This window comes from Symphalangus syndactylus, chromosome 10, assembly GCF_028878055.3.
Source record: "Symphalangus syndactylus isolate Jambi chromosome 10, NHGRI_mSymSyn1-v2.1_pri, whole genome shotgun sequence".
NCBI classification, from domain to species: Eukaryota; Metazoa; Chordata; class Mammalia; order Primates; family Hylobatidae; genus Symphalangus; species Symphalangus syndactylus.
In genome coordinates this window covers 126,586,626-126,613,721 of record NC_072432.2, presented here as the reverse complement: position 1 = coordinate 126,613,721, position 27,096 = coordinate 126,586,626, and the positions used below count along the sequence as shown (strand labels likewise).

The 27,096-nt window shown below is 43.6% G+C and overlaps 1 protein-coding gene, 1 non-coding gene and 1 pseudogene across 10 annotated transcripts in view; 1 reads left to right on the top strand and 2 right to left on the bottom strand.

Moving 5' to 3' along the window:
- Window positions 1-12,924: 12,924 nt before the first annotated feature.
- On the bottom strand, window positions 12,925-15,606 carry LOC129491670 (thymosin beta-4-like; annotated as a pseudogene).
- An 8,773-nt stretch (window positions 15,607-24,379) lies between these two features.
- On the bottom strand, window positions 24,380-24,483 carry LOC129492437 (small nucleolar RNA U13). Its single transcript, XR_008660884.1, has one exon. It is a non-coding gene; the product is annotated as a small nucleolar RNA U13 (small nucleolar RNA).
- Window positions 24,484-24,756: 273 nt separating this feature from the next.
- The window catches only part of TTI2 (TELO2 interacting protein 2), a 17,224-nt gene continuing 14,884 nt past the window's right edge, over window positions 24,757-27,096 (top strand). Inside the window, exons 1-2 of one of the 9 annotated variants that reach the window (XM_055295932.2) lie at window positions 24,757-24,877; window positions 25,255-26,000. In XM_055295932.2, the coding sequence (XP_055151907.2) occupies window positions 25,354-26,000 (647 nt within the window). In that variant the 5' untranslated portion in view covers window positions 24,757-24,877; window positions 25,255-25,353. Of the gene's footprint in view, window positions 26,001-27,096 lie in introns of all 9 variants that reach the window. The other 8 variants (XM_063611464.1, XM_063611468.1, XM_063611465.1 and 5 more) reach the window with 8 other exon arrangements.

Below are 27,096 nucleotides of genomic sequence, written 5' to 3'. Positions count from 1 at the left end.
TCTCACGAGATCTGATGGTTATTTAAGCTTCTGGCGTTTCCCATGCTTGCACTCACTCTGTCCGTCCTGCTGTCCTGTGAAGAAGGTGCCTGCTTCTCCTTTGCCTCTTGCCATGATTCTAAGTTTCCTGAGGCCTCCCCAGCAGTGCAGAACTGTGAGTCAATTAAACCTCTTTCCTTTATAAATAACACAGTCTCGGGTATTTCTTCAAAGCAGCATGAGAACAGAGTAACATAGGGTCTCACTCTGTCACGCAGGCTCTGGAGTGCAGTGGCACAGTCATGGCTCACTGCAGCCTCGACCTTCTGGGCTCAGGTGATCCTCACACCTCAGCCTCCCAAGTAGCTGGGACTACAGGTTTGTACACACCCAGCTAATTTTTTTTTATTTTTTATAGAGACAAGGTCTTGCCATGTCGCCCAGGCTGGGCTCAAGCAATTCACCTGCCTCGGCCTCCCAAAGTGCTGGGATTACTAGTGTGAGTCACCACACCTGGCCCTCATTTAACTTTTAAGCTTGATAAATTGTATGTTGTACGTCGAGGCAAAACAGAAGAGAGGTTGGGGGGCAGAGGCAAGCATCAGGTGGGTAGAATACCCTTCCCTTATCACACATATGAACATTTCTTGCACAATTACCCAGTGAACATTCTCATTTTGGACTTTTTCCACAACCTAAATTTAGTAAGCTAGAATTATCTTTATTTCTCTTTTTTTTTTTTTTTCCTAAGTCACTGATTTAGGATAGAATTATCTTTTAAGCACCACTTTAAGCAACCCTTTTGAAAGGAAGAATGCTGACAAGGAGGAGATCTGTGTTTCCTTGTGGTTAGAATGCAATATCCTTAACTTAATCATTCTGCCAAGAAGCCAAGTCTCTTTATATGCTGACAATAGAGCAACGACAGTAATCCAACACATTCATTACAGGTTTGTAAGATTAAAAATTTATACATTCAGATTGGAAAACATGAGAAACAGACTTGCTGCCAGACCATTAATTCCAGGCATCTCTGCATTCTGTGTTCTGAAAGCTGTGCACATTGAATTGAATAATTGCCCGAAACATGCCAGGGGTTTTCATTATCTAAAGAAGTCTATGTCGAGCCTTTTTACAACTAAAACACTCTCTAAAATGAGACTTAAGGAGATTTTTACTTAATTTATAGACTTTAAAACACTAAGATCTGTATATAAATGAATTTTTATTTAAGTGAGATGTGCCTATAGAATAAAACAATTAGAAGTGATTTCTTTGGTTTTCTTCTTATTATTTTTTAGTAGAGATGGGGGTCTTGATTTTTTGCCCAGGCTGGTGTCAAACTCCTGGCCTCAAGTGATGCTCCTGCCTTGGACTTCCAGATTGCTGGGATTACAGTCATAAGCCCTTGCTCCTGGCCTAGAAGTAATTTATTTAAAGTCTTGTTTACAAAGAGAAATGCATGAAGCACGTACAGAGGAAGAAAGAGCAGTTCCAAATGAATGATTTTTGTTCCTAGTATTTGAGGAACAAAAGGTTCACTGGCAAGAGTCAGTGACGAAATGTGGCTGTGTTTTGGGAAAACATGGGATCTTTCCCTTCCACGCCTCATTATGAGATTAATCTGTAGTGTGGAATAAACAAAGCTAGCCCTGGAATTCAAAGAATGGGTTTTAAACCCAGCTCTGCCTCTAATTAGCTGGGAGACCTCAGCCTAGTTCCTTAATCTCTCTAAGCCTCCTTTTTCTCCTCTGCAAAATGGAGATATAGTAACTGCCTCAGAGTGTGATTAAGACGAGTACATAAAAAAGTGTATATGAAAGACTTGAAGTCATGCTAATTATAAGCTATTTTTGTTTCTAAGTCACAGGGGGCAGGGCGCAGTGGTTCACACCTGTAGTCTCAGCACCTTGGGAAGCTGAGACGGGTGGATCACGAGGTCAGGAGATCGAGACCATCCTGGCCAACATGGTGAAACCCCATCTCTACTGAAAATACAAAAACTAGCTGGGCATGGTGGCATGCACCTGTAGTCCCAGCTACTTAGGAGGCTGAGGCAGGAGAATCACCTGAATTTGGGAGGCAGAGGTTGCAGTGAGCCGAGATTGCGCTACTGCACTCCAGCCTGGGTGACAAAGCAAGACTCCATCTCAAAAAAAAATGAATCAATAAAATAAAAATAAATAAAGTCATAGGAAGCCATGCAACTGAACAAGGGGACTAAGTGAAAAGTCTGTAAGAAATAAGGAAGTTTGTGTGTATCCCTCCCCTACCATTATCCCAATTAATATAGCTGTCCCTTACTGAGCCTGTACGAAGTCACAAGCACTGCATTCCGGGTTTGCTTTCTTTCACTGGGCAGAGCTGATGCCCACTGAATATACAATTTGTAGAGAAGTCTGATGTGGATGATTGTACTTAGAGTCAAACTTCTCAGACTTATTAAACAGCCAACACATATTGAGTGCCTACTACATGCCAATCATTGTGCCAATGAGCAAGACCAAAATGGCTCCTACTCCCAAGATGTTTACAGTCTAATGGGGGAGATGAAGCCTAAACAAGCATACTCATATATTTAATACATGGACCAACCATCGTAAGGTATCCAGTGACTACCTTCGTAAAAGCAGAGGAGAGGGATGGACAAGGAAGGTCTTTCTGAGCAAGAGACATTCAAGCTCTGAGCACAAGAATGACAAGAGGCAGGGAAAGGCCAGACAGCAGAGTGTATGTAAGAAATTGAGGGCTGGGGGCGGTGGCTCACGCCTGTAATCCCAGCACTTTGGGAGGCCAGTGGGCGGATCACCTGAGGTCAGGAGTTCGAGACCAGCCTGGCCAGCATGGCAAAACCCCATCTCTACTAAAAATACAAAAAAATTAGCCGGGCGTGGTGGCGGGCACCTGTAGTCCCAGCTACTTGGGAGGCTGAGGCAGGAGAATCGCTTGAACCTGGGAGGCAGAGGTTGCAGTGAGCCAAGATCGCACCATTGCACTCCATTCTGGGCAACAAGAGCAAAACTTCGTCTCACAAAAAAAAAAAGAAAAGAGAAGAAATTAAGACAGAATAGAGCTTGGGCTGTTGGTGAACACATCCCATGTAATTAAGCTTAGTGAGAGATGGGGAAGGGAGGTACAAATGAGGTCAAAGAGACACAGGAGCAGATCAGGGAGGGCCTAGTAGCCATGTTAGGAAATTCTAACTTATGATAATAGGACTGAAGCAGAAAAGTGACATTATCCAGGTTAAGTTTTTATTGGAAATAGAATTGTGTACAAGAATGGAAAAGAGGCCGGGCGTGGTGGCTAATGCCTGTGATCCCAGCACTTTGGAAGGCTGAGGCAGAAGGATCGCTTGAGGTCAGAAGTTCAAGACCAGCCTGGGCAACATGGCGAAACCCCATCTCTACAAAAAAAATATATATATATATATAAAATAATACAAAACAATTAGCCAGGCATTGGGTCGTGTGCCTATAGTCCTAGCTACCCAGGAGGCTAAGGTAGGAGGATTGCGTGAGCCCAGGAGGTTAAGGCTGCAGTGAGCCATGGTTACGCCACTGCACTCTAGCTTGGACAACAGAGTTGTTACTGGTAGAAGGTATCCGAGTCACATGGCACCAAAATATGTTAGACAAGGCCAATTTGTAGGGGTCTGCAGCAATCTCAAATCCACAAGGCCAATTTGTAGGGGTCTGCAGCAATCTCAAATCTTGCTTCCTCAGAAGAAAGAATTCAACCGAGGGACCTAAGGCAGAAGGAGAAACCAAGGCAAGTTTTAGAGCAGGAGTGAAAGCTTATTGAAAAGCTTTAGAGCACGAATAAAAGGAAGGAAAGAACATACACTTGGACGAGGACCAAGTGTGTGACTTGAAAGACAAGTGTGCGGTTTGACCTTTTGACTTAGGGTTTTATAAGCTGGCATGCTTCTGGGTCTTGTTACTTCTCCCCTGATTCTTCCCTTGGGGTGGGCTGTCTGCAGGCACATTCCTGAACCCACTTCCCCAACCCTTGAGGTCTTCTCAAGAAGCCACTGATCACATTTCAGGTGTTTTCCATGTATTAGGACACTGCCTTTCCCTGACACTGGCTGTGACCAATTATTATTTCAGAAAGACAGTTAACAACTGCCTGATCATCACCTGATGGTTGCCTGACATTCTTGATATTTGTGTGTGTTGGGCGGAGCCCTCTCCTGCCCTGCTCATGCCTGACCAGCTACCTACTGTAACAAAGTAAGACTTTGTTTCAGAAAAAAAATAAATAAATAAAAAGAATGAGCTGGGCAGGGCGGGCACGTTATCTCATGCTTATAATCCCAGCACTTTGGAAGGCCCGGGCAGGATGATCACCTCAGGTCAGGAGTTCAAAACCAGCCTAGCCAACATGGTGAAACCCCATGTCTACTAAAAATACAAAAATTAGCCAGGTGTGTGGTGCACACCTGTAATCCCAGCTACTTGGGAAGCTGAGGCACAAGAAATGCTTGAACCCAGGAGGCAGAGGTTGCAGTGAGTCGAGAGCATACCACTTCATTCCACTGAATTTGGCAATGAGGAGGCTATTGGGGGCCTGAGCAAAAGCAGTCTTGCTGGATTCATGGGGTGAAGGAAAAATTGAGTGTGTTGAACAGTGAATGAGCAGGATACACTGGCTCATGCCTGTAATCCCAGCACTTTAGGAGGCTGAGGCAGGAGGATCACTTGAGACCAGGAATTCAAGATCAGCCTGGGCAACACAGCAAGACCCCATCTCTACAAAGAAAAATAATAATATATGAGAAGAGACAAGCCATTCCTAGAAAATTGAAAAGAAACAAAAATGCATATAAACGTATATCAAGTTCCTCACATAGCCATTGTATAAGTCAGAATTTTCCAGATAGGTAAATAAGAGGGTATTTATTAAGGGAACTGGTTCACATGACTAGAGGCTGAGAAGCCCCATGATATACCATCTGCAAGCTGGAGAACCAGGGAAGCCAGTGGCATAATTCAGTCTGAGTCCGAAGGCCTGAGAACCTGTGGGCCCCTGGTGTAAGTCCCAGAGTCTGAAGGCCTGAGAAGCTAGAGTTCATATGTCCAACAGCAGGAGAAAATGGGTGTCCCAGCTCCAGAAGACAGAGTGAATTAGACTTTCCTCTGTCTTGTTATTCTATCCAGGCCCTCAACAAATTAGATGATGCCTGCCCACATCAGGCAGCTCTTCCTTACTCAATCACTGATTCAAATGCCAATCTCTTCCAGAAACATCCTCACAGACATAACCAGAAATAATGCTTTACCAGCTATCTGGGTATTCCTTGACCCAGTTGAGTCGACATCTAAAATGAATATCACAGCTATATAGAAAAGAAGCCTATTTCAAGTGACTTGAAACATAGCATTTGATTGAAATTATTGTTATTTAAGACAGGGTCTCGCTCTGTCACTCAGGCTGGAGTGCAGTGGCCCAATCATGGCTCAAGCAGCCGCAACCTCCTGGGCTCAAGTGATCCTCCTGCCTCAACCTCCCAAGTAGCTGGGACTATAGGCATGTGCCATCTCACTTGGCTAATTTTACTTTCTGTAGAGATGGTGGGGGTGGTCTAGCTATGTTGTTCAGGCTGGTCTAAAACACCTGGCCTCAAGCAATCTTCCTGCCTTGACCTTCCAAAGTGCTGGGATTACAGGAGTGAGCCACCATGCCCAGCTGATTGCAATTATTTACTCGGTATACCCTAAAGACAAAAACAAATAGCAAAGAAGTCTTAAATTATATTCAATAATCTTATGGTTCTTTCTTTCTTTCTTTCTTTCTTTCTTTCTTTCTTTCTTTCTTTCTTTCTTTCCTTCCTTCCTTCCTTCCTTCTTTCTTTCTTTCTTTCTTTCTTTCTTTCTTTCTTTCTTTCTTTCTTTCTTTCTTTCCTTCCTTCCTTCCTTCCTTCCTTCCTTCCTTCTTTCCTTCTCTCTTTCTTTCCTTCTCTCTCTCTCTTTCTTTCTCTCTCTCTTTCCTTCTCTCTCTTTCTTTCTCTCTCTCTTTCCTTCTCTCTCTTTCTTTCTCTCTCTCTTTCTTTCTTTCCTTCCTTCTTTCTTTCAGACGGAATCTCTTTCTGTCACCCAGGCTGGAGTGCAGTGGTGTGATCTTGGCTCACTGCAACCTCTGCCTCCTGGGTTCAACTGATTCTCCTGCCTCAGCCTCCCAAGTAGCTGGGACTACAGGCACATGCCATCATACCTGGCTAATTTTTGTATTTTTCGTACAGGTGGGGTTCCACCAATGTTTGCCAGGCTGGTCTCTTAACTCCTGACCTCAGGTAATCTGCCCACCTCAGCCTCCCAAAATACTGGGATTACAGACATGAGCCACCACGCCCAGGTAATCTTATGTTTAGTAATAACAATATTGCTATTTTAATACCTTTATGTGTATATTTTAGAATAAAGCAAATAAGTAATTACATTAATGTTATTATGAATCAAGATTTTTGGCCAGGCGCGGTGGCTCACGCCTGTAATCCCAGCACTTTGGGAGGCCAAGGTGGGCGGATCACAAGGTCAAGAGATGGAGACCATCCTAGCCAACATGGTGAAACCCCGTCTCTACTAAAAATACAAAAAATATTAGCTGGGCATGGTGGCACGTGCCTGTAATCCCAGCTACTCGGGAGGGTGAGGCAAGAGAATAGCTTGAACCTGGGAGGCACAGTTTTCAGTGAGCCAAGATTGTGCCATTGCCCTCCAGCCTGGGCAGTAAAAGAGAGGAGAGATACAAGCCTCATTTTAAAGAAGTATAAGCCTGAAATCTTAAATCTGAATTGGAAATATTAATACAAATTTATGATTTTTTTCCTGCTTTTAAAGAGCATATATTTCCTAGATGTGTCATCCACCGAGACCTAGAAAACTAAAATCAATGTGAATTCAAGAGCAATGGCATCTCACTCTTCAAATTGTAGCTCGTAAATAGCCTTTCCCCTTACTAGGAATTAGGGCTCCTTGAAGACATGGTTGCTTCAATCTTGCCATTCTAGAAAGGAAGGAAGCAATCCACTACTACTGGGTCATGTTAATAGGACACAGAAGCCAAAATGAAAAGACCCCTATTGGCAAAAGATGGGACGATTTGAGTATAACAAAAATAATTACAATGGAATAAAACTCATTACATGTATAAAATTCCTTAAGATCATATAAAACTAGTAAGAACAGGCCGGGTGTTAATGGCTCATGCCACCCAAATCCCAGCACTTTGGGAGGCTGAAGTGGGAGGATTGCTTGAGCCCAGGAGTTAGTAGACCAGTCTGGGCAACATAGTGAGATCTTGTCTCCACAAAAATAAAAATAAATAAAATAAAATAAAAACTAGCAAGAACAACAACCAAATATCAGGTATTCATTGAAGGTCGCTAAGGCACTAAATTCATTATTCTAAAAACTGGTTAATGAAAGGAAAAAATCAAGCATTTATCCTGCTTTTCCTGTGCAAATTGTATTCAGGGTGATCAGATAACTGGTTGCTGGGGGAAAGTTCTATTTAAAGCAGAGTTCCAGGTAAAGATGCAAAAGGAAGTAACAGAATTAGGAAATTGCCATTTTGTAACTCTAATGAAGTAATAAAAATAAGCAGTGATTATTCATGGCTCCTGTAGCCACCAGGGGAAAGATTGATGGAAACTTTTGTAACAGATCAATCTGTCTTATCATTAGTAAAAGTGGGACAATCAGACATCACATGCCTCCTGCGATACAGTAAGAAGTATACAGCCCCACCCCCAAGGCTGATCCTAAATTTCATTTTATCTCTAGATCCAACCACCCCTTTACAGGAAATGGGTTAGATAGAGGAACAAATTAAAAATAACATCAAGAGCACCTGTAATCCCAGCGCTTTGGGAGGCCAAGACAGGCGGATCACTTGTGGCCAGGCTGGCCAAGATAGTGAAACCCTGTCTCTACTAAAAATATAAAAAAGTAGTCAGGAGTGGTGGCGCATGCCTGTAGTTCCAGCTACTCGGGAGGCTGAAGTGTGAAAATTGTTTAAACCCAGGAGGTGAAGATTGCAGTGAGCAGATATTGTGCCACTGTACTCCGGCCTGGGCAACAGAGTGAAACTCTACCTCAAAAAATAAATAAATACCTGGGCGCGGTGGCTCATGCCTGTAATCCCAGCACTTTGGGAGGCCGAGGCGGGAGAATCACCTGAGGTCAGGAGTTCGAGGCTAGCCTGGTCAATATGGTGAAACCCCATCTCTACTAAAAATACAAAAAATAGCTGGGCATGGTAGTGTGTGCCTGTAATCCCAGCTACTCGGGAGGCTGAGGCAGGAGAATCGCTTGAACCCAGGAGATGGAGGTTGCAGTGAGCCAAGATTGTGCCATTGCACTACAGCCTGGGCAACAAAAGCGAAATTCTGTCTAAAAATAAATATATATATATATTTTTTAAGTATTTTTGATTAGGGTAGGTAATATATTATCTAAGAACATCTTACCCAAAGGATAAGATCACACTTTTTTACTTTAGTGCTCCAAAATGTTCAATTTCATTGTTGAAATGTTCTATATGCCATATTTCTCTCCAGCAATTGCTATTTCTCTGCTCAGCAAAATGTCTTAAAACAAAAACAGGCTGGGCTCAGCGGCTCATGCCTATAATCGCAGTGCTCTGGGAGGCCAAAGGAGAAGGATTGTTTGAGCCCAGGAGTTCAAGACCAACCTGGCAATTAGGGAGACCCCATCTCTACAAAGTAAAAAATATTCACCGTGCATGGTGCTGCACACCTGTAGTCCCAGCTACTTGGTAGGCTGAGGTGGGAGGATCACTGGAGACCCGGAGTTAAAGGCTGCAGTGAGCCATGGGCATGCCACTGCACTCCAGCCTGGGTGACAGAGTAAGACCCTCTAAAAAACAAACCAAAAAACCACAACAAATCCACACCTGTTGTCTCCAATTATCTACTCCTCTTTTTAAAATTTTTTATTTTTTGATCATGTTTCCTAAGTTTTAGTTTTCTTTTTTTTTTTTTTTTTTGGAAATTAGAGTTATCCTGGAATGTTTCTTTTTTAAATTGTTTTAAAAACAGAGACAGGGTCTCACTACATTACCCAGGCTGGTCTTGAACTCCCAGGCTCAAGGGATTCTCCTGCCTTGGCCTCCCAAAGTGCTGGGATTACAGAGTGTTTCACTAATGTTGGCCTCGAACTCCTAACCTCATGATCCGCCTGCCTGGCCTCCTAAAGTGCTAGGATTACAGGAGTGAGCCACCGTGCCCAGCTAAATACTTGTACAAATATTAAACTGAAAACACGGAATGAAAAGGAAGCTAGCTGGGTGTGGTAGCTCACGCCTGCCAACCCAGCACTTTGGGAGGCCAAAGTGGGCAGCTCTGTTGAGGCCAGGAGTTTGAGACCAGCCTGGCCAACATGACGAAACCCCATCTCTACTAAAAATACAAAAAATTAGCTGGGCATGGTGGCATGTGCCTGTTAATCCCAGCCTCTAGGGAGGCTGAGGCACGAGAATCGCTTGAACCCAGGAGGTGGAGGTTGCAGTGAGCCGAGATCATGCCACTGCACTCCAGCCTGGGCCACAGAGTGAGACTCTGTTTCCAAAAAAAAAAAAAAAAAAACAAAAGAAAAGAAAGAAAAGGGAAAAGGAAGCTAAGCAATCTTATAATTGTTGTAGAAGAAGTAAGGGAACGTTAGTAATGTGATGGGTTTGTATCACAGTCAAAGCAGACACGTGGAGTCAAACGTTCAACATGGATATGACTTCTGTTACTTTCATGGCTATTTCATATTTACAAGATTTTTTTGTTTATATAGCTGTCTTTACATTGTTTGAAAATATTTTGGTTTCACTTGGTGCTTGTTCTACAAATTTAAAAACATAAAATAATCCCAACAATTTGGGAGGCCGAGGCAGGTGGATCATGAGGTCAAGAGATCGAGACCATCCTGGCCAACATGGTGAAACCTCGTCTCCACTAAAAATACAAAAATTAGCTGGGTGTGGTGGCGTGCACCTGTAATCCCAGCTACTCGGGAGGCTGAGGCAGAAGAATTGCTTGAACCCGGGAGGCGGAGGTTGCAGTGAGCCGGGATCACGCCACTGCCCTCGGGCCTGGTGACAGAGCGAGACTGTCTCAAAAAAAAAATAAAAAATAAAAATAAAAAAATAAATACATAAATAAAAATAAAATAAAATGTTTAGTATATTAGAATATTCTTTAAAATTATTAGTATATCCCTGAGCCTAAACTAGCCTTCATAATCCACATTAAAAATTTTGTAGGCTGAGCACAGTGGCTCACGCCTGTAATCTCAGCACTTTGGGAGGCAGACGCAGGCAGCTCCCTTGAGCCCAGAAGTTTGAGACCAGTCTGGGCAACATAGTGAAACCCCACCTCTACAGAAAAATATATATATTAAATTTTTATTTTAAAAAATTCTGTAGCCTCATATGCAAAAGAATATAGTGGTTCCCTGATTCTTAGCAGGCATTCAAGGATGATAAATATTGTAATATTATTTTTCCATTTGGCCTATAATCAGAAAAGTAGCTCTGCTGCAAGCAGTAATTATCTTACAGTGTGTTTCTTTATTTTTTTATTTTTTGAGACTGAGTCTCACTCTGCTGCCCAGGCTGGAGTGCAATGGCACAATCTCGGCTCACTGTAACCTCCACCTCCTGGATTCAAGTGATTCTCCTGCCTCAGCCTCCCAAGTAGCTGGGATTACAGGCGTGCGCCACCATGCCTGGCTAATTTTTGTATTTTTAATAGAGACGGGGTTTCACCATGTTGGTCAGGCTGGTCTTGAACTCCTGACCTCATGATCGGTACCCCTTGGCCTCCCAAAGTGCTGGGATTACAGGCATGAGGCACCGTGGCCAGCCCTTACAGCGTGTTTCAAACTCCTGTTATTAACCACGTTTAGACCACATGAACCTTGAAAGCTGTGGTTGGTATATTTGTTATGATTCAATTCCATTAGTTTGTTACTCTTAGAATGAAGGGGAGCAAATACTTCCTTTTTTACTTTCTCTCACTTTTGTTTATCCTTATGAAGAAATCTTCATCTAAAATTGTTGATCATATGGTCTTTGGAAAGCTAAGAGGTATTGCTTACCATTTAGTCATCAATTCCCAGGAATTTATTTCAGCCTTCCATTTCTTTTTAAAGGAAATACTTTAAAATGTAATCTCTTTATCATAATCACATTCATACATAATTTTACTTAACTACATAAATATAGTAACATATATGCTTTGTAAAAAAAAAAAAGTGCTTTTTTTTCTTTCCTTTTGTTTTGCTGAGCCCCCCATCTTCCTCTCCTCCTTCCTTCCCCTATGTCAACACCATTTGCCCAAGGTCACCCATCCACACCGAAAACCTGGGAGGTATCCTCCCATATTTTCTCTTTACTTAGGTAATCTTATACCTACACATATATATGAGTCTACACATACAGAGTATTCACTTATTTTTTGGGGGGAGAAAGGGGACAGAGTCTGGCTCTGTTACCCAGGCTGGAGTGCAGTGGTGCGATCTCAGTTCACTGCAACCTCCGTCTCTCAGGCTCCAGCGATCCTCCTACCTCAGCCTCTCAAGTAGCTGGGATTATAGGTGCATGCCACCATGCCCAGTTAATTTTTTGTATTTTTGGTAAAGACAGTGTTTTGCCATTTTGGCCAGGCTGGTCTCAAACTCCTGACCTCAGGAGATCCACCCGCCTTGGCCTCCCAAAATGCTGGGATTAGAGGCGTGAGCCACTGCACCCGGCCGAGCAGTCACTTCTTAAATCATAGTTTTGTAAACAAGCACTCACGGTATCTTTCTTATTATTTATTTTTTATTTATTTATTTATTTTGAGACAGAGTCTCAGTCTATTGCCCAGGCTGGAGTGCAGTGGCACAATATTAGCTCACTGCAACCTCTGCCTCCCAGGTTCAAGTGACTCTTGTGCCTCAGCCTCCCGAGCAGCTGGGATTACAGGTGTGTACCAACACACACAGCTAATTTTTGTGTTTTTAGTAGAGATGGGGTTTCACCATGTTGGCCAGGCTGGTCTTGAACTCCTGACCTCAAATGATCCACCCACCTTGGCCTCCCAAAATGCTGGAATTACAGGAGTGAGCCACCACACCTGGCCTGTTAAATCTTAAATTCGCCATTTAACAATACCTTATGGAAACCTCTCCTTGACATCTGGCTTAGCTCCATGTCATTCTTAAAAAAAAAAAAAAATGGCTGGAGAATTCCCCAGTGTGGATGTGCCATTGATGAGCAAGCTTTCACTGTTTTCACGTTTCTGCATTATGAATAGTGATGTGATAAACCTACTTCTTTATCTTTATGGTCTTGAATCCATATCCTTATATATGGTTATTTGCATTTGCTAGTTACAGGAGAGTTGTCATTGAATTTATTCTTTTTAAGAGATGTTGCTTTCCAAAACCTTGAGGAAGAGAGTCAAGAAAAGAAAGGCAAACTTGAACAGAAATGCCTACTCCATGAATTTTTATTTATTTATTTTTTTGAGACAGAGCCTCACTCTGTCGCCCAGGCTGATGTGCAGTGGTGTGATCTTGGCTCACAGCAACCTCCGCCTCCCAGGTTCAAGCAATTCTCCTGCCTCAGCCTCCCAAGTAGCTGGCACTACAGGCGCCCGCCACCAAGCCTGGCTAATTTTTATATTTTTAGTAGTGACAGGGTTTCACCATGTTGGCCAAGCTGGTCTCGAATTCCTGACCTCAAGCAATCCGCCTGTCTCGGTCTCCCAAAGTGCTGGGATTATAGGTGTGAGCCACCCCGCCTAGCCCCTACTCCATGAGTTTAAATTGTGAGGATTGAGTGAGGACATAGGTACAGTGTAAAGACCAACCTGGCTGATAATATTTTTTGTTCTCTAAAGACTGTGGGCTCCTTTAGGTCACCAGCTGGGTCTCTGATGAGTGCCATTTACATGGTACACAGTGAGAGTGATGTTCCAGGATTGTGTAACTGAAAGGTTTAGAAAGAAAGGGTGGAGCCGTGAAAAGCACAGGCTTTGGAGTCAACAATCTGAAGTTTAAGTTGCAGCTCTACCACTTTCTGCTGTGAGATCTTGGGCAAGTTACTCAACTTCTCGGAGCTTCAGTTTCCTCCTCTGCAAGATAGAGATAATGATGCCAGTCTGAGAGAGTTGCCTTGAGGAGGAAGTGCATGTAAGCCCCTCAGCAGAGTGCCTGGTGCTCATTAAATATGATGGGTTCTTTATCAGATGTCTTCCTGATAGTTCTATCCAGCTATGTATCATTGTTTCCCCTCGTCAGATGAAAACCTGTCGAATGCAGGAACTGTATCTAATTCATCTTTGCATCTTTACATATCCAGTCCCTAACTTGGTTTTCCCTCCTACCAACTACATCCAGGTCTTTTGCTCTGCTAAATAAGCATTGATTGAAATAAGAGCAATAACAATTTTTTTGTTTTTGTTTTGTTTTGTTTTGAAACAGCAACCTGCTCTGTCACCCAGGCTGGAGTGCAGCGGTATGATTACAGCTCATTGCAGCCTTGACCTCCTTGGCTCAAGCGATCCTCCCGCCACAGCCTCCCAAGTAGCTGGGACCACAGGCATGTGCCACTAACACCCAGCTAATTTTTTTATTCTTAGTAGGGATGAGGTCTCACTATGTTGCCCAGGCTGGTCTCAAACTCCTGAGCTCAAGTGATCCTCCCACCTCAGCTTCCTAAAGTGCTGGGCTTAAGGCATGAGCCACTGTAATTAGCCCAGCTAATAACAACAATTTTTATTATGGGCAATTTCAGAGTTACACTAAAGAAGTGAGATTAACATAGAGGACATCTGTGATCCATCACCCAGCTTCTACAGTTGTCAAGATGTTGATAATCTTTTTCATCTAGCTTTTGACCACTCCTTCACCACCATCCTCTGTCATGGAGAATTTTATTTTTTAAGTTTTAAAACTTTTTATTTGCTTATTTTAAAAATTGAACCAGGCGTGGTGGCTCATGCCTGTAATCCCAGCACTTTGAGAGGCCAAGGCAGGCAGATTACCTGAGGGCAGGAGTTCAAGACTAGCTTGGCCAACATGGTGAAACCCCCATCTCTACTAAAAATACAAAACAAAACAAAAAATTAGCTGGGCATGGTGGCAGTCACCTGAGGCTGAGGCAGGAGAATTGCTTGAACCTGGGAGGCGGGGTTGCAGTGAGCTGAGATTGCACCATTGCACTCCAACCTGGGCAACAAAAGAGAAACTCTATCCCCCCAAAAAAAAAATTATGCATTTCCATAATTAAAATTATTTGAACAATAACCAAAAAAATTGGCACTCTGATTAAACTGCATTTTACAGCCTGCAAGATGCTTTGGGCCAGCTTAGTTTTATTCTAGATTTCACTGCCATCCTACCACACTTCTTCCTTCACCAACATGCAAGTTCTTTCCTTCCCTGCCAGCCAGACAAGCAGATAAGAGAGGCTGGCACAGCCATCATCATCAGCAGTTCTTTGATGTGAAAGGGGCAGCACAGTCATTTAAACTTGATTTAACCTCTTTGCATCCTTCAAAGTTAAACAGCTAAAAGAAGTAAAATAGAAAGCAATGCTTTGTGGAATGAACAGTGCATATTGGCGATGCACGCCTCATTACGAAGCCTGCTTGCTTCTCCTGTTCGATCCATTACTTGGAAGGCAGTGGATTTTTCTCTTGCATTTCTGTCTTCTTCAGTTTCGACTTATTGAATTTCTCGATCTCATCCATATTGGACTTGTCAGACATAGTCACAGAGGAAGCTGAGCAATGCCCACTAGCAAGTGGAATCTGGTCTGCTTAGTGTCTACTGCCCAGTGTTGGGAATTTTAAAGCAAATCCCAGACATTGCATCATTTCAACAATTAATACTTATGTGTGTTTCTAATAATACTTTACAAAGTGTGGTCTGGATTCCTGGGACTTACCAAGGCCCTGTCAGGCAGCCTGCTAAGTCAAAACTATTTTTATAACAATATTAATATTTTGTTTATCTTTTTGTTCTCATTATCTCGTGTACAGCAGAATTTTCCAACAGATTGAATGCAGCCACAAATCTGAAAATCCAGCTGTCTCCTATTAAACTAGATATGACAGAGTTGCAAATTTTTACAAATCTATTGACAAAAGTGTAAAACAATGTCATTCATCATGATGCTGTTTGAAAAATATACTTATTTTCGTAAAAATAAGTCCTTAACATGTAATATGTTTATTATTACTATGTTTTTTAAATTTTAATTTTTTTTTTCTTGAGATGGAATCTTGCTCTGTCACCTAGGCTAGAGTGCAGTAGCACAATCTCGGCTCACTGCAACCTTCGCCTCCTAGGTTAAAGCAATTCTCTTGTCTCAGCCTCCCAAGAAACTGGGACTACAGGTGCTTGCCACCACGCCCAGCTAATTTTTAGTAGAGATGAGGTTTCGCTATGTTGGCCACACTAATCTTGAACTCCTGACCTCAGGTGATCCACCCACCACGGCCTCTCAAAGCGCTGGGATTACAGGCATGAGCCAACACACCAGAGCTGTTTTTAAAAATCAAATGAGTATTTTAAAAATTTTTTCAGTTTTAATTTCTAATGTTAGAAAATAATCCATTTATCTGAATATTTATGCATCAAACATAAAGGAAAGCTCTTTGGGGTCCTTAATACTTCTAATTATATATATATATATATATATATATATATATATATTTTTTTTTTTTTTTTTTGAGACGAAGTTTTGCTCTTCTTGCCTGGACTGGAGTGCAATGGCTTGATCTTGGCTCACTGTAACCTCTGCCTCCCAGGTTCAAGTGATTCTCTTGCCTCAGCCTCCCGAATACCTGGGATTACAGGCATGAACCACCACACCCAGCTAATTTTGTATTTTTTTAGTAGAGATGGGGTTTCACCATGTTGGTCAGGCTGGTCTCGAACTCCCAACCTCAGGTGATCCGCCCACCTCAGCCTCCCAAAAAAGTGCTGGGATTACAGGCATGAGCCACCGCGCCCGGCCAATACTTCTAAAATATTTTTGAGATTTAATTCGTAAACCACTAGATTCACAATTTTATTTATTTATTTATTTTTATTTTTATTTTTATTATTTTTATTTTTATTTATTTATTTTTTTGAGATGGAGTCTCGCTCTTTCGCCCAGGCCAGACTGCAGTGGCGCTATCTCGGCTCACTGCAAGCTCCGCCTCCTGGGTTCACGCCATTCTCCTGCCTCAGCCTCCCGAGTAGTATTTATTTTTAATTATTTTAGAGTTGGGGTCTCACTCTGTCTCCCAGGCTGGAGTACAATGGTGCAATCATGGCTCACTGCAGCCTCAAACTCCTGGGTTCAAGCAATCCTCCTGCCTCAGCCTCCTGAGTTGCTGGGATTACAGGCAAGTACTGCCATGAGCAGCAGCTTCACTATTTTAAAATGTACACCTCAGAAACAAAAAACAAGAAACACAAAAAAATAAATAAAATATACACCTCATGGTTGGGCATGCTGGCTCACACCTATAATCCCAGCACTTTGGGAGGCCAAGGTGGGCAGATCACTTTAGGCTCTGAGTTTGAAACCAGCCTGGCCAATATGACAAAACCTTATCTCTACTAAAAAATACAAAAATTAGCCGGGTGTGGTGGCACACGCCTGTAATCCCAGCTGCTCAGGACACTGAAGCAGGAGAATTGCTTGAACTCAACAGAGGTTGCAGTGAGCCAAGATTGCACCACTGCACTCCAGCCTAGGTGACAGAGTGAGGCTCTGCCTCAAAAAAATAAAAAATAAAGTGTACACTTCAGTAGGTTCTGGTATATTTGTAAGGTTGGGCAGCCACTGTCACTAGCTAACTCCAAAACCTTTTTATCACCCCAAAAGAAAACCCTATATCCATTTCAGTCCCTTCTTTTTTTTTTCTGAGATGGAGTCTCACTCTGCCTCCCAGGCTGGAATGCAGTGGTGCGATCTCGGCTCACTGCAACCTCTGCCTCCCGGGTTCAAGCGATTCTCCTGCCTCAGCCTCCCGAGTAGATGGGACTACAGGCGCCTGCCACCATGCCCAGCTAATTTTTGTATTTTTAGTACAGACAGGGTTTTACCATATTAGCCAGCCTGGTCTCGAACTCCTGACCTTGTGATCCTCCTGCCTCGGCCTCCCAAAGTGCTGGGATTACAGGCATGAGCCACCACACCAGCCTATTAGTCACTTCTACATGTCCCTTCCCATTATCTGCTGGCAACCACTAATGTAGTTTTTGACTCTACAGATTTACCTATTCTGGGCATTTCAGATAAATGGAATCATACAATATGTAGCCTTTTGTTTCTGGCTTCTTTCACTTAGCAAAATGTCTTTAAGGTCCATCCATGTCGTAGTATGTATCAGAACTTCATTCCTTTTTATAGCTAAATAATATTCCATTGTATGTACATACCACATTTTGTTTACCCAATCATCAGTTGACTTTTGGGTTGTTTCCACTGGATATTACAAATAATGCAGCTACGAACATTTGTAGCCAAGTTTTTGTATGAATACATGTTTTTAGTTCTCTTGGCAATATATCTAGGAATAGAATTGCTGGGTCCTATGGCTAACTCTATGTTTAACTTTCTAAGAAACTGTCAAACTGTTTTACATAGCAGCTGCACCATTTTACATTTTAATCAGCAATGTATGAGCATTCCAATTTATCTTCCAATTTCTCTACATCCTTGCCAAAACTTATTTTCAGTGTTTTTCATTCTAGCCATCCTAATGAGTATGACTCAATAATTTTTAAGAGTGTAAAGGATCCTGAGACTAAAACCTTTCAGAACTGCTTTTCTAATAGCTTTCAAAAAAAACATAAATGTGCTAACATTATCAATTTAAAAAATTAACAATGATTCCACAAAATTGTGTAATACTAGGATAATCATGTTTGCCTGGGACAAATCCAGTTTACACCTTTGTCCCAGCACAACTGTTAATAGAGCCTCCTTGAACTCTCAACATATTCTGCTTACATGACAAATTATATGAACACCCTAAGAACTAATCTATATTCACGTTTCCCTGATTGTCTTAAATATGTCTTTTTACAATTTGGGTGGGTTTACTTTTTATTTTTTTGTGGAGACAGGGTCTCACTTGTTGCCCAGCCTGGTCTACAAGAGCTCAAGCATGAGCCACTGCACCTTGCCTATAATTTATTTACTGAAAATAAGATCTGGGCCGGGCGCAGTGGCTCGCACCTATAATCCTAGCACTTTGGAAGGCCAAGGCGTGCGGACCACCTGAGGTCAGGAGTTTGAGACCAGCCTGGCCAACATGGCAAAAACCCATCTCTACTAAAAATACAAAAATTAGCCAGGTGGGGTGGCACATGCCTAGCTACTTGGGAGGCTGAGGCAGGAGAATTGCTTGAACCCAGGAGGTGGAGGTTGCAGTGAGCTGAGATCACGCCACCGCATTCCAGCCTGGGCAACAGAGCAAGACTCTGTTTCTAAAAAAAAAAAGGCTGGGCACGGTGGCTCACGCCTGTAATCCCAACACTTTGGGAGGCTAAGGTGGGTGGATCACCTGAGGCTGGGAGTTCGAGACCAGCCTGACCAATATGGAGAAACTCTGTCTCTACTAAAAATGCAAAATTAGCCAGGCGTGGTGGCGCATGACTGTAATGCCAGCTACTCGGGAGGCTGAGGCAGGAGAATCACTTGAACCAGGGAGGTGGAGGTTGCAGTGGGCTGAGATCACGCTGTTGCACTCCAGCCTGGGCAACAAGAACGAAACTCTATCTCAAAAAAAAAAAAAGAAAGAAAAGAAAAAGAAAGAAAGAAAATAAGATCTGGTGGGGCACGGTGGCTCATGCCTGTAATCTCAGCACTTTGGGAGGTTGACATGGCAAGAAAGCTAGACCTTGCCTCTGAAAAAAAAACAAAGAAAGAAAAGAAAGAGGGAAGGAAGGAAGGAAGGAAGGAAGGAAGGAAGAAAGAAAGAAAGAGAAAAAATATGCAACATTGTTAGTTGATGATATCTTAGAACTTTTAATCTGTATCAGTTCTCATCCTTGGCTTGACTGATTATATCATCTTGGTGTCTTTAAAAAATTAATTAATTAATTTATTTATTTATCTTTCCTTGAATATATCAATGGAAATTCTTGGTGTCTTTTGTTTCTTTGCCCTCCATGTTTCTTGTCATTTGGTAGTAGACCTAAAAATTTGATTAGATTTAGGGTCCATTTTTGGGTAAGAATATTTCATAGGTGATGTACTTCCTACCTTATTCCATTAAGAGGTGCCTGGCTGCCTTGCTTTTAGTGATGGTCGATAAATCAGTAGTTCAGTTATAAAGTTCCCCTTCAACCTTCACCTCATAATTGTAATCACAATGGATGATAGTTGCCTTGTCTCAATGTTTCATTAGGAGGTGTGGATAGTGACTTTCTAATTCTACCATTTTGTTGCATTTACGACCCTTAGAAATGATTTGGGTACCCTCAAATAGACAGAAGAATAAATGCTTGATTTTTTTCCTTTATATATCAATTCGCAAAATAAACATTTGTTTTCTTAAGTGATCCAAAGGTGAATGATTAGTGATTTTTTTTTAGTATCATTATGAACTCATGGATTTGTATATATTTGTTTGAATTCATTACAGTCATTACTCCTTTACAAGACCAGTGCTGTAATCCCTGAGCTACAGGGCCTTGGGTTTTTTTTTTTTTTTTTTTTTTTTTCACATCACCTCAGCAGCATTTAATAGCTACCTTGCTTTCAGGCATAACAAAATGCCACAGGCCCACCTTGTGCAATTCCTGCCCTAGTTCTGAAATCAATCATTTCCTAAAGCCTCACTGGTTCCTTAGTGGGAAATGGCATTTAAACTACGAATTTGGACATCCAGGGTGCTCACAGCCAGTAGACTGTCATTCTTCTTGGCCTTTCAGTGGACACAACCGGGATATATATACATATGTGTGTGTGTGTGTGTGTGTGTGTATATATATATATGTATATGTGTATATATGTATATATAAATTCATACCAACATTGCCAATTCTAATTTCAGATTACAGATTTGTTTACTCAAATATGTGACTCAATCAGATTACAGAATTTATAGCTAACTTAATTGATTTGATACTAGTATCTCTTTTATCTTTAACTGAAAATCTGGGTTTCTAACAATATTGTTACTTGTTATTTTATATACATATATATTATACAAAATACATGTAATAACACCTAAACAGGCCAGGCGCGGTGGGTCGAGCACTTTGGGAGGCCGAGGCAGGTGGATCGCCTGAGGTAAGGAGTTCGAGACCAGCCTGGCCAACGTGGTGAAACCCCGTCTCTAGTAAAAATACAAAATTAGCTGGGCAAGGTGGCAGATGCCTGTAATCCCAGCTCCTCGGGAGGCTGAGGCAGGAGAATCGCTTGAGCCCAGGAGGCAGAGGTTGCACTGAGCTGAGATCGCACCACTGCACTCCAGCTTGGGCAAAAGAGGGAGACTCTGTCTCAAAAAACAAACAAACCCCCCAAAAACATACCTGAAAAACAATATTAGTATTACCATTAGTATACCATTATTAAATGCAGTTTTTTCTGTTTTTAGGCTTTGTCACACTAAGGATATAGAGTCAAATTAACGAGTTTTACAGTTAATTTGTGTGGTTATGCCAGTGACTCAATGTACACTTTATTTCTTTTCTTTTAGTAAATGCTTTGTTATTTTCTTTTAAAAAATAGTAATGTAGGCCCTTGAGTTGCTTGCTTTGACCCACTCTTGCCCTGAGGAGTATACTTTCATTTTCAATACATCTCTGCTTTTGTTGTTTCAAAAAAAAAAAAAAAATTATGTGGCCGGGCACAGTGGCTCACGCCTGTAATCCCAGCACTTTGGGAGGCCAAGGCGGGCGGATCACGTGAGGTTATGAGCTGCAGACCAGCCTGGCCAACATGGTAAAACCCCATCTCTACTAAAAATACAAAAATCAGCCGGATGTGGTGGCAGGCACCTGTAATCCCAGCTACTTGGGAGCTGAGGCAGGAGAATCACTTGAACCCGGGGTGGCAGAGGCTGCAGTGAGCCGAGATCACACAATTGCACTCCAGCCTGGGTTGGAGTGAGGCTCTGTCTAAAAAAAATAAAAAAGTAAAACATTTACATGAATCCAAAGTTGAAGCTATTAAACAGTGTATACAGAGAAATCTAGCTTCCATTCCTATTTCCTTCACCCCGTTCTTTTCTTACATGTAACCATTTTTATTAGTTTATAATTTATACCCTATTGCTTCTTTAACATGTAAGCAAATGCACACATCATTATTTCTATTTTCCCATCTTTCTTACAAGAAAGGCAGCATTTCAACACGTGTGAAAAGGAGGAAAAATAAAAATAAAGGCAACACATATATGGTCTCTGTCCTGCTTTTTTCTCTTAACAATACATCCTAGATTTCCAAGGCAGTCCACAGAGATGGTTCTCTTTCCTCTGTACAGCAGCATAAAACTGCATTGTGTGGATGTACGTAGCTTACTCAGCCAGTCCTCTGTGGATGGACGTGTGGGTTCAACAAACATTTATTGCATGACCAAATTGTGCCAGGCACTGGGAATAAAGACGTGGTCTCTGGCTTCAGGAAACTCAGAAGTGCAGATGGGGAGATCTCCACAATACAAGTGCTTTCCTTATAAGAAATAATAGCTTGGGTCCACTTAGCACAAGGGGCACATGGATCAGGGAAGAGACGCTTGCACACAGGAGGGACACAATAACTGTATTTATTGGCATCTTGCTTCCACTTGGGCCTGCAAAGAGGAGAGTCCCCTTGGGAGGAGATGGTTACCAGTGGTTGAAATTGCTTAGAAAATCATGAGTGCCACCAATTGGTCAGAGAAGGGAAAGCTGAATGAAAGAGGCAGACAGGGAGGGTCCTAACCACAAAATTACCCTGGAAAGAGGAAATGTTACAACACAGGAGCTGTGGTTTAACATGAGCCAACACCTATGTAGAACTTTCTGCTGACCAGATATTGTTCTAAGCAGTTTACATAAAATTCCTTTCTCACAACACTCCTAAGTGGTATGAATTATTACTACCTGCATTTTTCCGATAAAGAAATTAAGGTGGCTGGGCAAGGTGGCTCACGCCTGTAATCGCAGCACTTTGGGAAGCCAAGGCAGGTGGATAACTTGAGGTCAGGACTTTGAGAGCAACCTGGCCAACATGGTGAAACTCCGTGTCTAGTAAAAATACAAAATTAGCTGGGCGTGGTGGGTGCCTGTAGTCCCAGTTAATCGGGAGGCTGAGGCATAAGAATCGCTTGAACCTGGGAGGCAGAGGTTGCTATAAGCCAAGATCGCACCACTGCACTCCAGCCTGGGCGACAGAGGGAGACAAGAAAGAAAAGAAAGAAAAAGAAAGAAGGAAGGAAGGATAAAAGAAAAAGAAAAAAAATTAAGGCACCAGTGAGGTGGGTGGTTCACACCTGTAATCTCAGAGCTTTAGGAGGCCAAGGAGGGAGGATCGCCTGAGGCCAGGAGCTCGAGATCAGCCTGGGTAATACAGTGAGACCCCATTTCTACAAAAAAATTAGAAAATATTAGCAGGGTGTGGTAGGGCGCACCTGTGGTCCCAGTTACTGGGAGACTGAGGCGGGAGGATCGCTTGAACCCAGGATTCTGAGGCTGCAGTGAGATATGATGACGCCACTGCACTTCTGCCTGGGTGACAGAGCAAGACCCTGTCTCTAAAAAAATATTTTTTAATTAAATAAAAAATAAAAAGAAACGAAGGCACAGAGAGGTTACCGAACTTTTTTGCCCAAGGTCAGACAGCAAAATGGAAAGGAGGACAGGCGAGTAGGCAGCAACACACCACAGATGGGACAGTTGCAAGTAGTGCACCAAGAAGCTGGTGCCCTCCCCAAGGTGGGACGAAAGTACTGTATGTCCCTCTGCCCCATAACCACCTACCCGCGAGGACAAAGGACACCTGACACGTCACCCCTCCCTCGCCCCTGCGCACACACACGTCCCTCACCCTACCCCAGGTCAGAAGACCCCGAAGGGCTTTCTCTGGACTCCCGGGACCCTGGAGGCGCGGCTGACGCCTTAGAGGCTGAATGAGAATACCTCTCCGAGCAGCGGGCGAGACGTCTCTCTCGCGCCACACCTCCCAGGGTCGCAAGCTCCCGCCTGTGCCGTGGCACAAATGAAGTTTGCCTCCTCGGGCTCCTGCGAAACCGTGGAAGGTATGAGAGTCACAAGTTCCTAAATGTAAGCAGCCCCTCGGGAACTGAAGGCCAATCGGACGCAATTCCACCCTAAAGGAAAGCGCAGGAAGAGGGAACAAGCAATGCCGACGCGGCGTGCGGGACGTAACACAGAGCGGTCGCACACTCGCGCCTTCTCAAAACCCAAGCAAACACGGCTGGTTCCTACACCCGCCGGGGCCCGAACCTGCAGCCTCCGGCTCCCTTGGCCCTTTCTGGGCGCCGCCTGCGGCCCATGCCCAAGACTGCGCTCTGCTGTCCCTGCGCACCCGGCGCCGACACTGGCGGGGCGGGCCCAAGCCGGATCCGCCAACCCGACGACCCACCTCCCTCGGGGCTGCCCCAGACGCCAGCTGGGGGCTTCTACCTTGACGCTAGAATTTGAATTTTCAAACGCTTGTGGCTACAGGTTTTAAAACGCTAGGTCCAGAAACCAGCTAAAGTACTGCATTGAACAGAAAACCAAATACCGCATGCTGTCACTAAGTGGGAGCTAAACATTAGGAACACGTGGACATAAAAGTGACAACAACAGACACTGGTCTACTAGAGGGGGCAATGAAAACGGGGTAAGCTGCACTCCAAATCCCAGCATCACACAATATATCCAGGTAACAAACCTGCGCAGATATCCCCCAAACCTAAAAAATTAAAGCCATTAAAAAGCACTGCACAGGCCAGGCGCGGTGGCTCACGCCTGTAATCCCAGCCCTTTGGGAGGCCGAGGCTGGCGGATCACGAGGTCAATAAATCGACACCATCCTGGCCAATATTGGGAAACCCCGTCTCTACTCAAAATACAAAAATTAGCTGGGCGTGGTGGCGCGCGCCTATAGCCCCAGCTACTCGGGAGGCTAAGGTGGGAGAATCTCTCGAACCTAGGAAGTGGTGGTTGCAGTGAGCCGAGATCGCACCACTGCACTCCAGCCTGGCGACAGAGCGAGACTCCGACTCACAGAAAGAACAAAAACAAAAACACATTACACAGTCGGACAACATAACAGTACCCGGGCGTGCAGCGTACAGCCAAAAAAAGGGGTACCGAGAAACGGCAAAAACGAAACGATGAAACCACGTAACTAACTCAGCCTACAAACAAAACGTTAGATTGATCCTTAAAGTTCAGGTCAGAAGGGTAATGTGCCCACGTCGTAACAAGGTTTAAAGGTGGCACATCTCACACAACCGTATGAACACCCAATCATCACGCTCATGAACTACAAAAGGATCATCCTATAATTCATATTAAGGAGTGCCAAGTATGTGCCACCAATTTTACACATAGGGTGACTACCGTAATGCGATACATCCATTCTTCACGTATAAAATCCTGGATATTTTCAAAGCCCCACTGAGATTCTGTGATTATTCTTTTGTTTCTGCCTTAGCAAAGGAAAACAGAAACACAATTAGCGAGCGGATTATTATATATGCAAATTTATTCTCCATAGTTCCAACGCTCCGTCATTTTCCCGAGCCTGGATCTTTATTGCTTTACGACCATACGTCGTGAAATAAGAAAGTGTTGCGGCAGTACTGGCGGAAGCTAGCCTTGTGTTTTGCGGCAGCAATATGAGCTAGGTCCGGATCCTGCTAGACACCGGCGGGCGCGGGCCGTTGCAGGTACCTGGAGGTGGTTACGTTGGTGACATGGCTCAGAAGTTTATTTCTTTAAACTTTTAAGTTTTTTTTCTTTTTAGTCTTCAGAAAGGCAACAGTAGTCTTTTAAAGTCACTGTTACAAGTGTAAGACTCTTTTACTCCCTGAGAGTCCCCTTTCCCTTTCTTGCGTCCCTTCCTTTCTCTTTATTCTTTTTTTTTTTTTTTTTTTTTTTTCCTGAGACGGAGTCTCACTCTGGCGCCCAGGCTGGAGTGCAGTGGCGCGATCTCGGCTCACTGCAAGCTCCGCCTCCCGGGTTCACCCTTTCTCTTTATTCTTATCCCGGTCAGACTCGCCCCCTCCTCCAAGACATTATTCCGTTTTATTTGATTTGATTTTAGTTCTCTTTGGGTGATCGCTCCTTCCCTCTTCAGCGGATCCCTCCCCGCCTCCATCGTCGTCCTGTGGGAGAGACCAGCCTTCTGGTGCTGCGGTCAGGAATGGAGCTTGACAGCGCTCTGGAAGCCCCATCGCAGGAAGACTCTTCTTTGTCCGAGGAGTTGTCTCACTCCGCCCTTGGACAGGCCTTCTCCAAGATTTTACACTGTCTTGCCCGCCCGGAGGCACGACGAGGCAACGTAAAAGATGTAACTCTTAAAGGCCTCGGTGATCTAATAGAAGCCACCGAATTTGATAGGTTATTTGAGGGGAGTGGTGCTCGGCTTCGCGGAATGCCAGAGACACTGGGGCAGGTGGCAAAAGCCCTGGAGAAGTATGCAGCCCCCCGCAAGGAGGAGGAAGGTGGAGGTGATGGGCACTCCGAAGCGGCCGAGAAAGCAGCCCAAGTTGGGTTACTGTTTCTTAAGCTGTTAGGGAAAGTTGAGACTGCTAAGAATTCCCTGGTCGGCCCTGCATGGCAGACGGGCCTGCATCGCTTGGCAGGACCCGTTTATATTTTTGCCATCACACACAGCTTGGAGCAACCATGGACCACTCCGAGATCTCGGGAGGTTGCTAGGGAGGTGCTTACCTTACTGCTTCAAGTTACTGAATGCGGTTCTATGGCAGGATTCCTACATGGAGAAAATGAAGATGAGAAAGGCAGACTTTCGGTGATATTAGGGCTTCTCAAACCCGACTTGAATAAGTGAGTACTCCTGCCCTTTGCCACTGACTTGAGCCTCACATTTTATTTTTATATTTTATTATTTATTTGTTTTCGAGACAGAGTTTCACTCTTGTTGCCCAGGGTGGAGTGCAATGTTGCGATCTCAGCTCACTGCAACCTCCGCCTCCTGGGTTCAAGCGATTCTCCTGTCTCAGCCTCCGGGGTAGCTGGGATTACAGTTGCCCGTCACCACGCTTGGCTGATTTTTTGTATTTTTAGTAGAGACAGGTTTCACCATGTTGGCCAGGCTGGTCTTGAACTCTTGACCTCAAGTGATCCATCCGCCTTGGGCTCCCAAAATGCTGGGATTACAGGCGTGAGCCACTGCGCCTGCCCTAGCTTAATTTTTTATAGCGTTAGACCTCAAAGGAAGCTCAGTTTCTTCATCAGTAAAATAAGGGTTCTGCAACCACAGATCTCTTAAGGCCCAGAAACGTTGTGATTTGCTATAAATGACGTAACTGGATAGTGGCAAATTGGAGGTCATAACTGAGGTATTCGGGCTCAGTTGTCCAGTGCACTTGCCAGCCCTTAGGACGACTGCCTAGGAAAATTGGAAATTCTGTCCCACTTACTTGGAGTTAATAATTACAAAATGTGGCAGGGCGAGGTGGCTCACTTCTGTAATCCCAGCACTTGGGGAGGCCGAGGAGGGTGGATCACTTGAGGTCAGGAGTTTGAGACCAGCCTGGCCAACATTGTGAAACCCCCTGTCTACTAAAAATACAAAAATTAGCTGGGCATGGTGGTGGACGCCTGTAATCCAAACTACTCGGGAGGCTGAGGCAGGAGAATCGCTTGAAACCAGGAGGCAGAGATTGCAGTAAGCTGAGATTGGGCCACTGCCCTCCAATCTGGGCAACAGAGCAAGACTCCGTCTCAAAAAAAAAAAAAAAAAAAAATTACAAATTACTAGAATTTGGATGGGGGATTTGGAGAGGATTTAAACTAATGGTTTGAATTTAGACTTGGGGATCTTGAATCTCATTACTACTTGTTAGAGAAGGATGACTATCAGCTAAGAAAGCCATGTTTAGGATAAAAAGTGAAAAGCACCTTTAGATTACTATTAGCT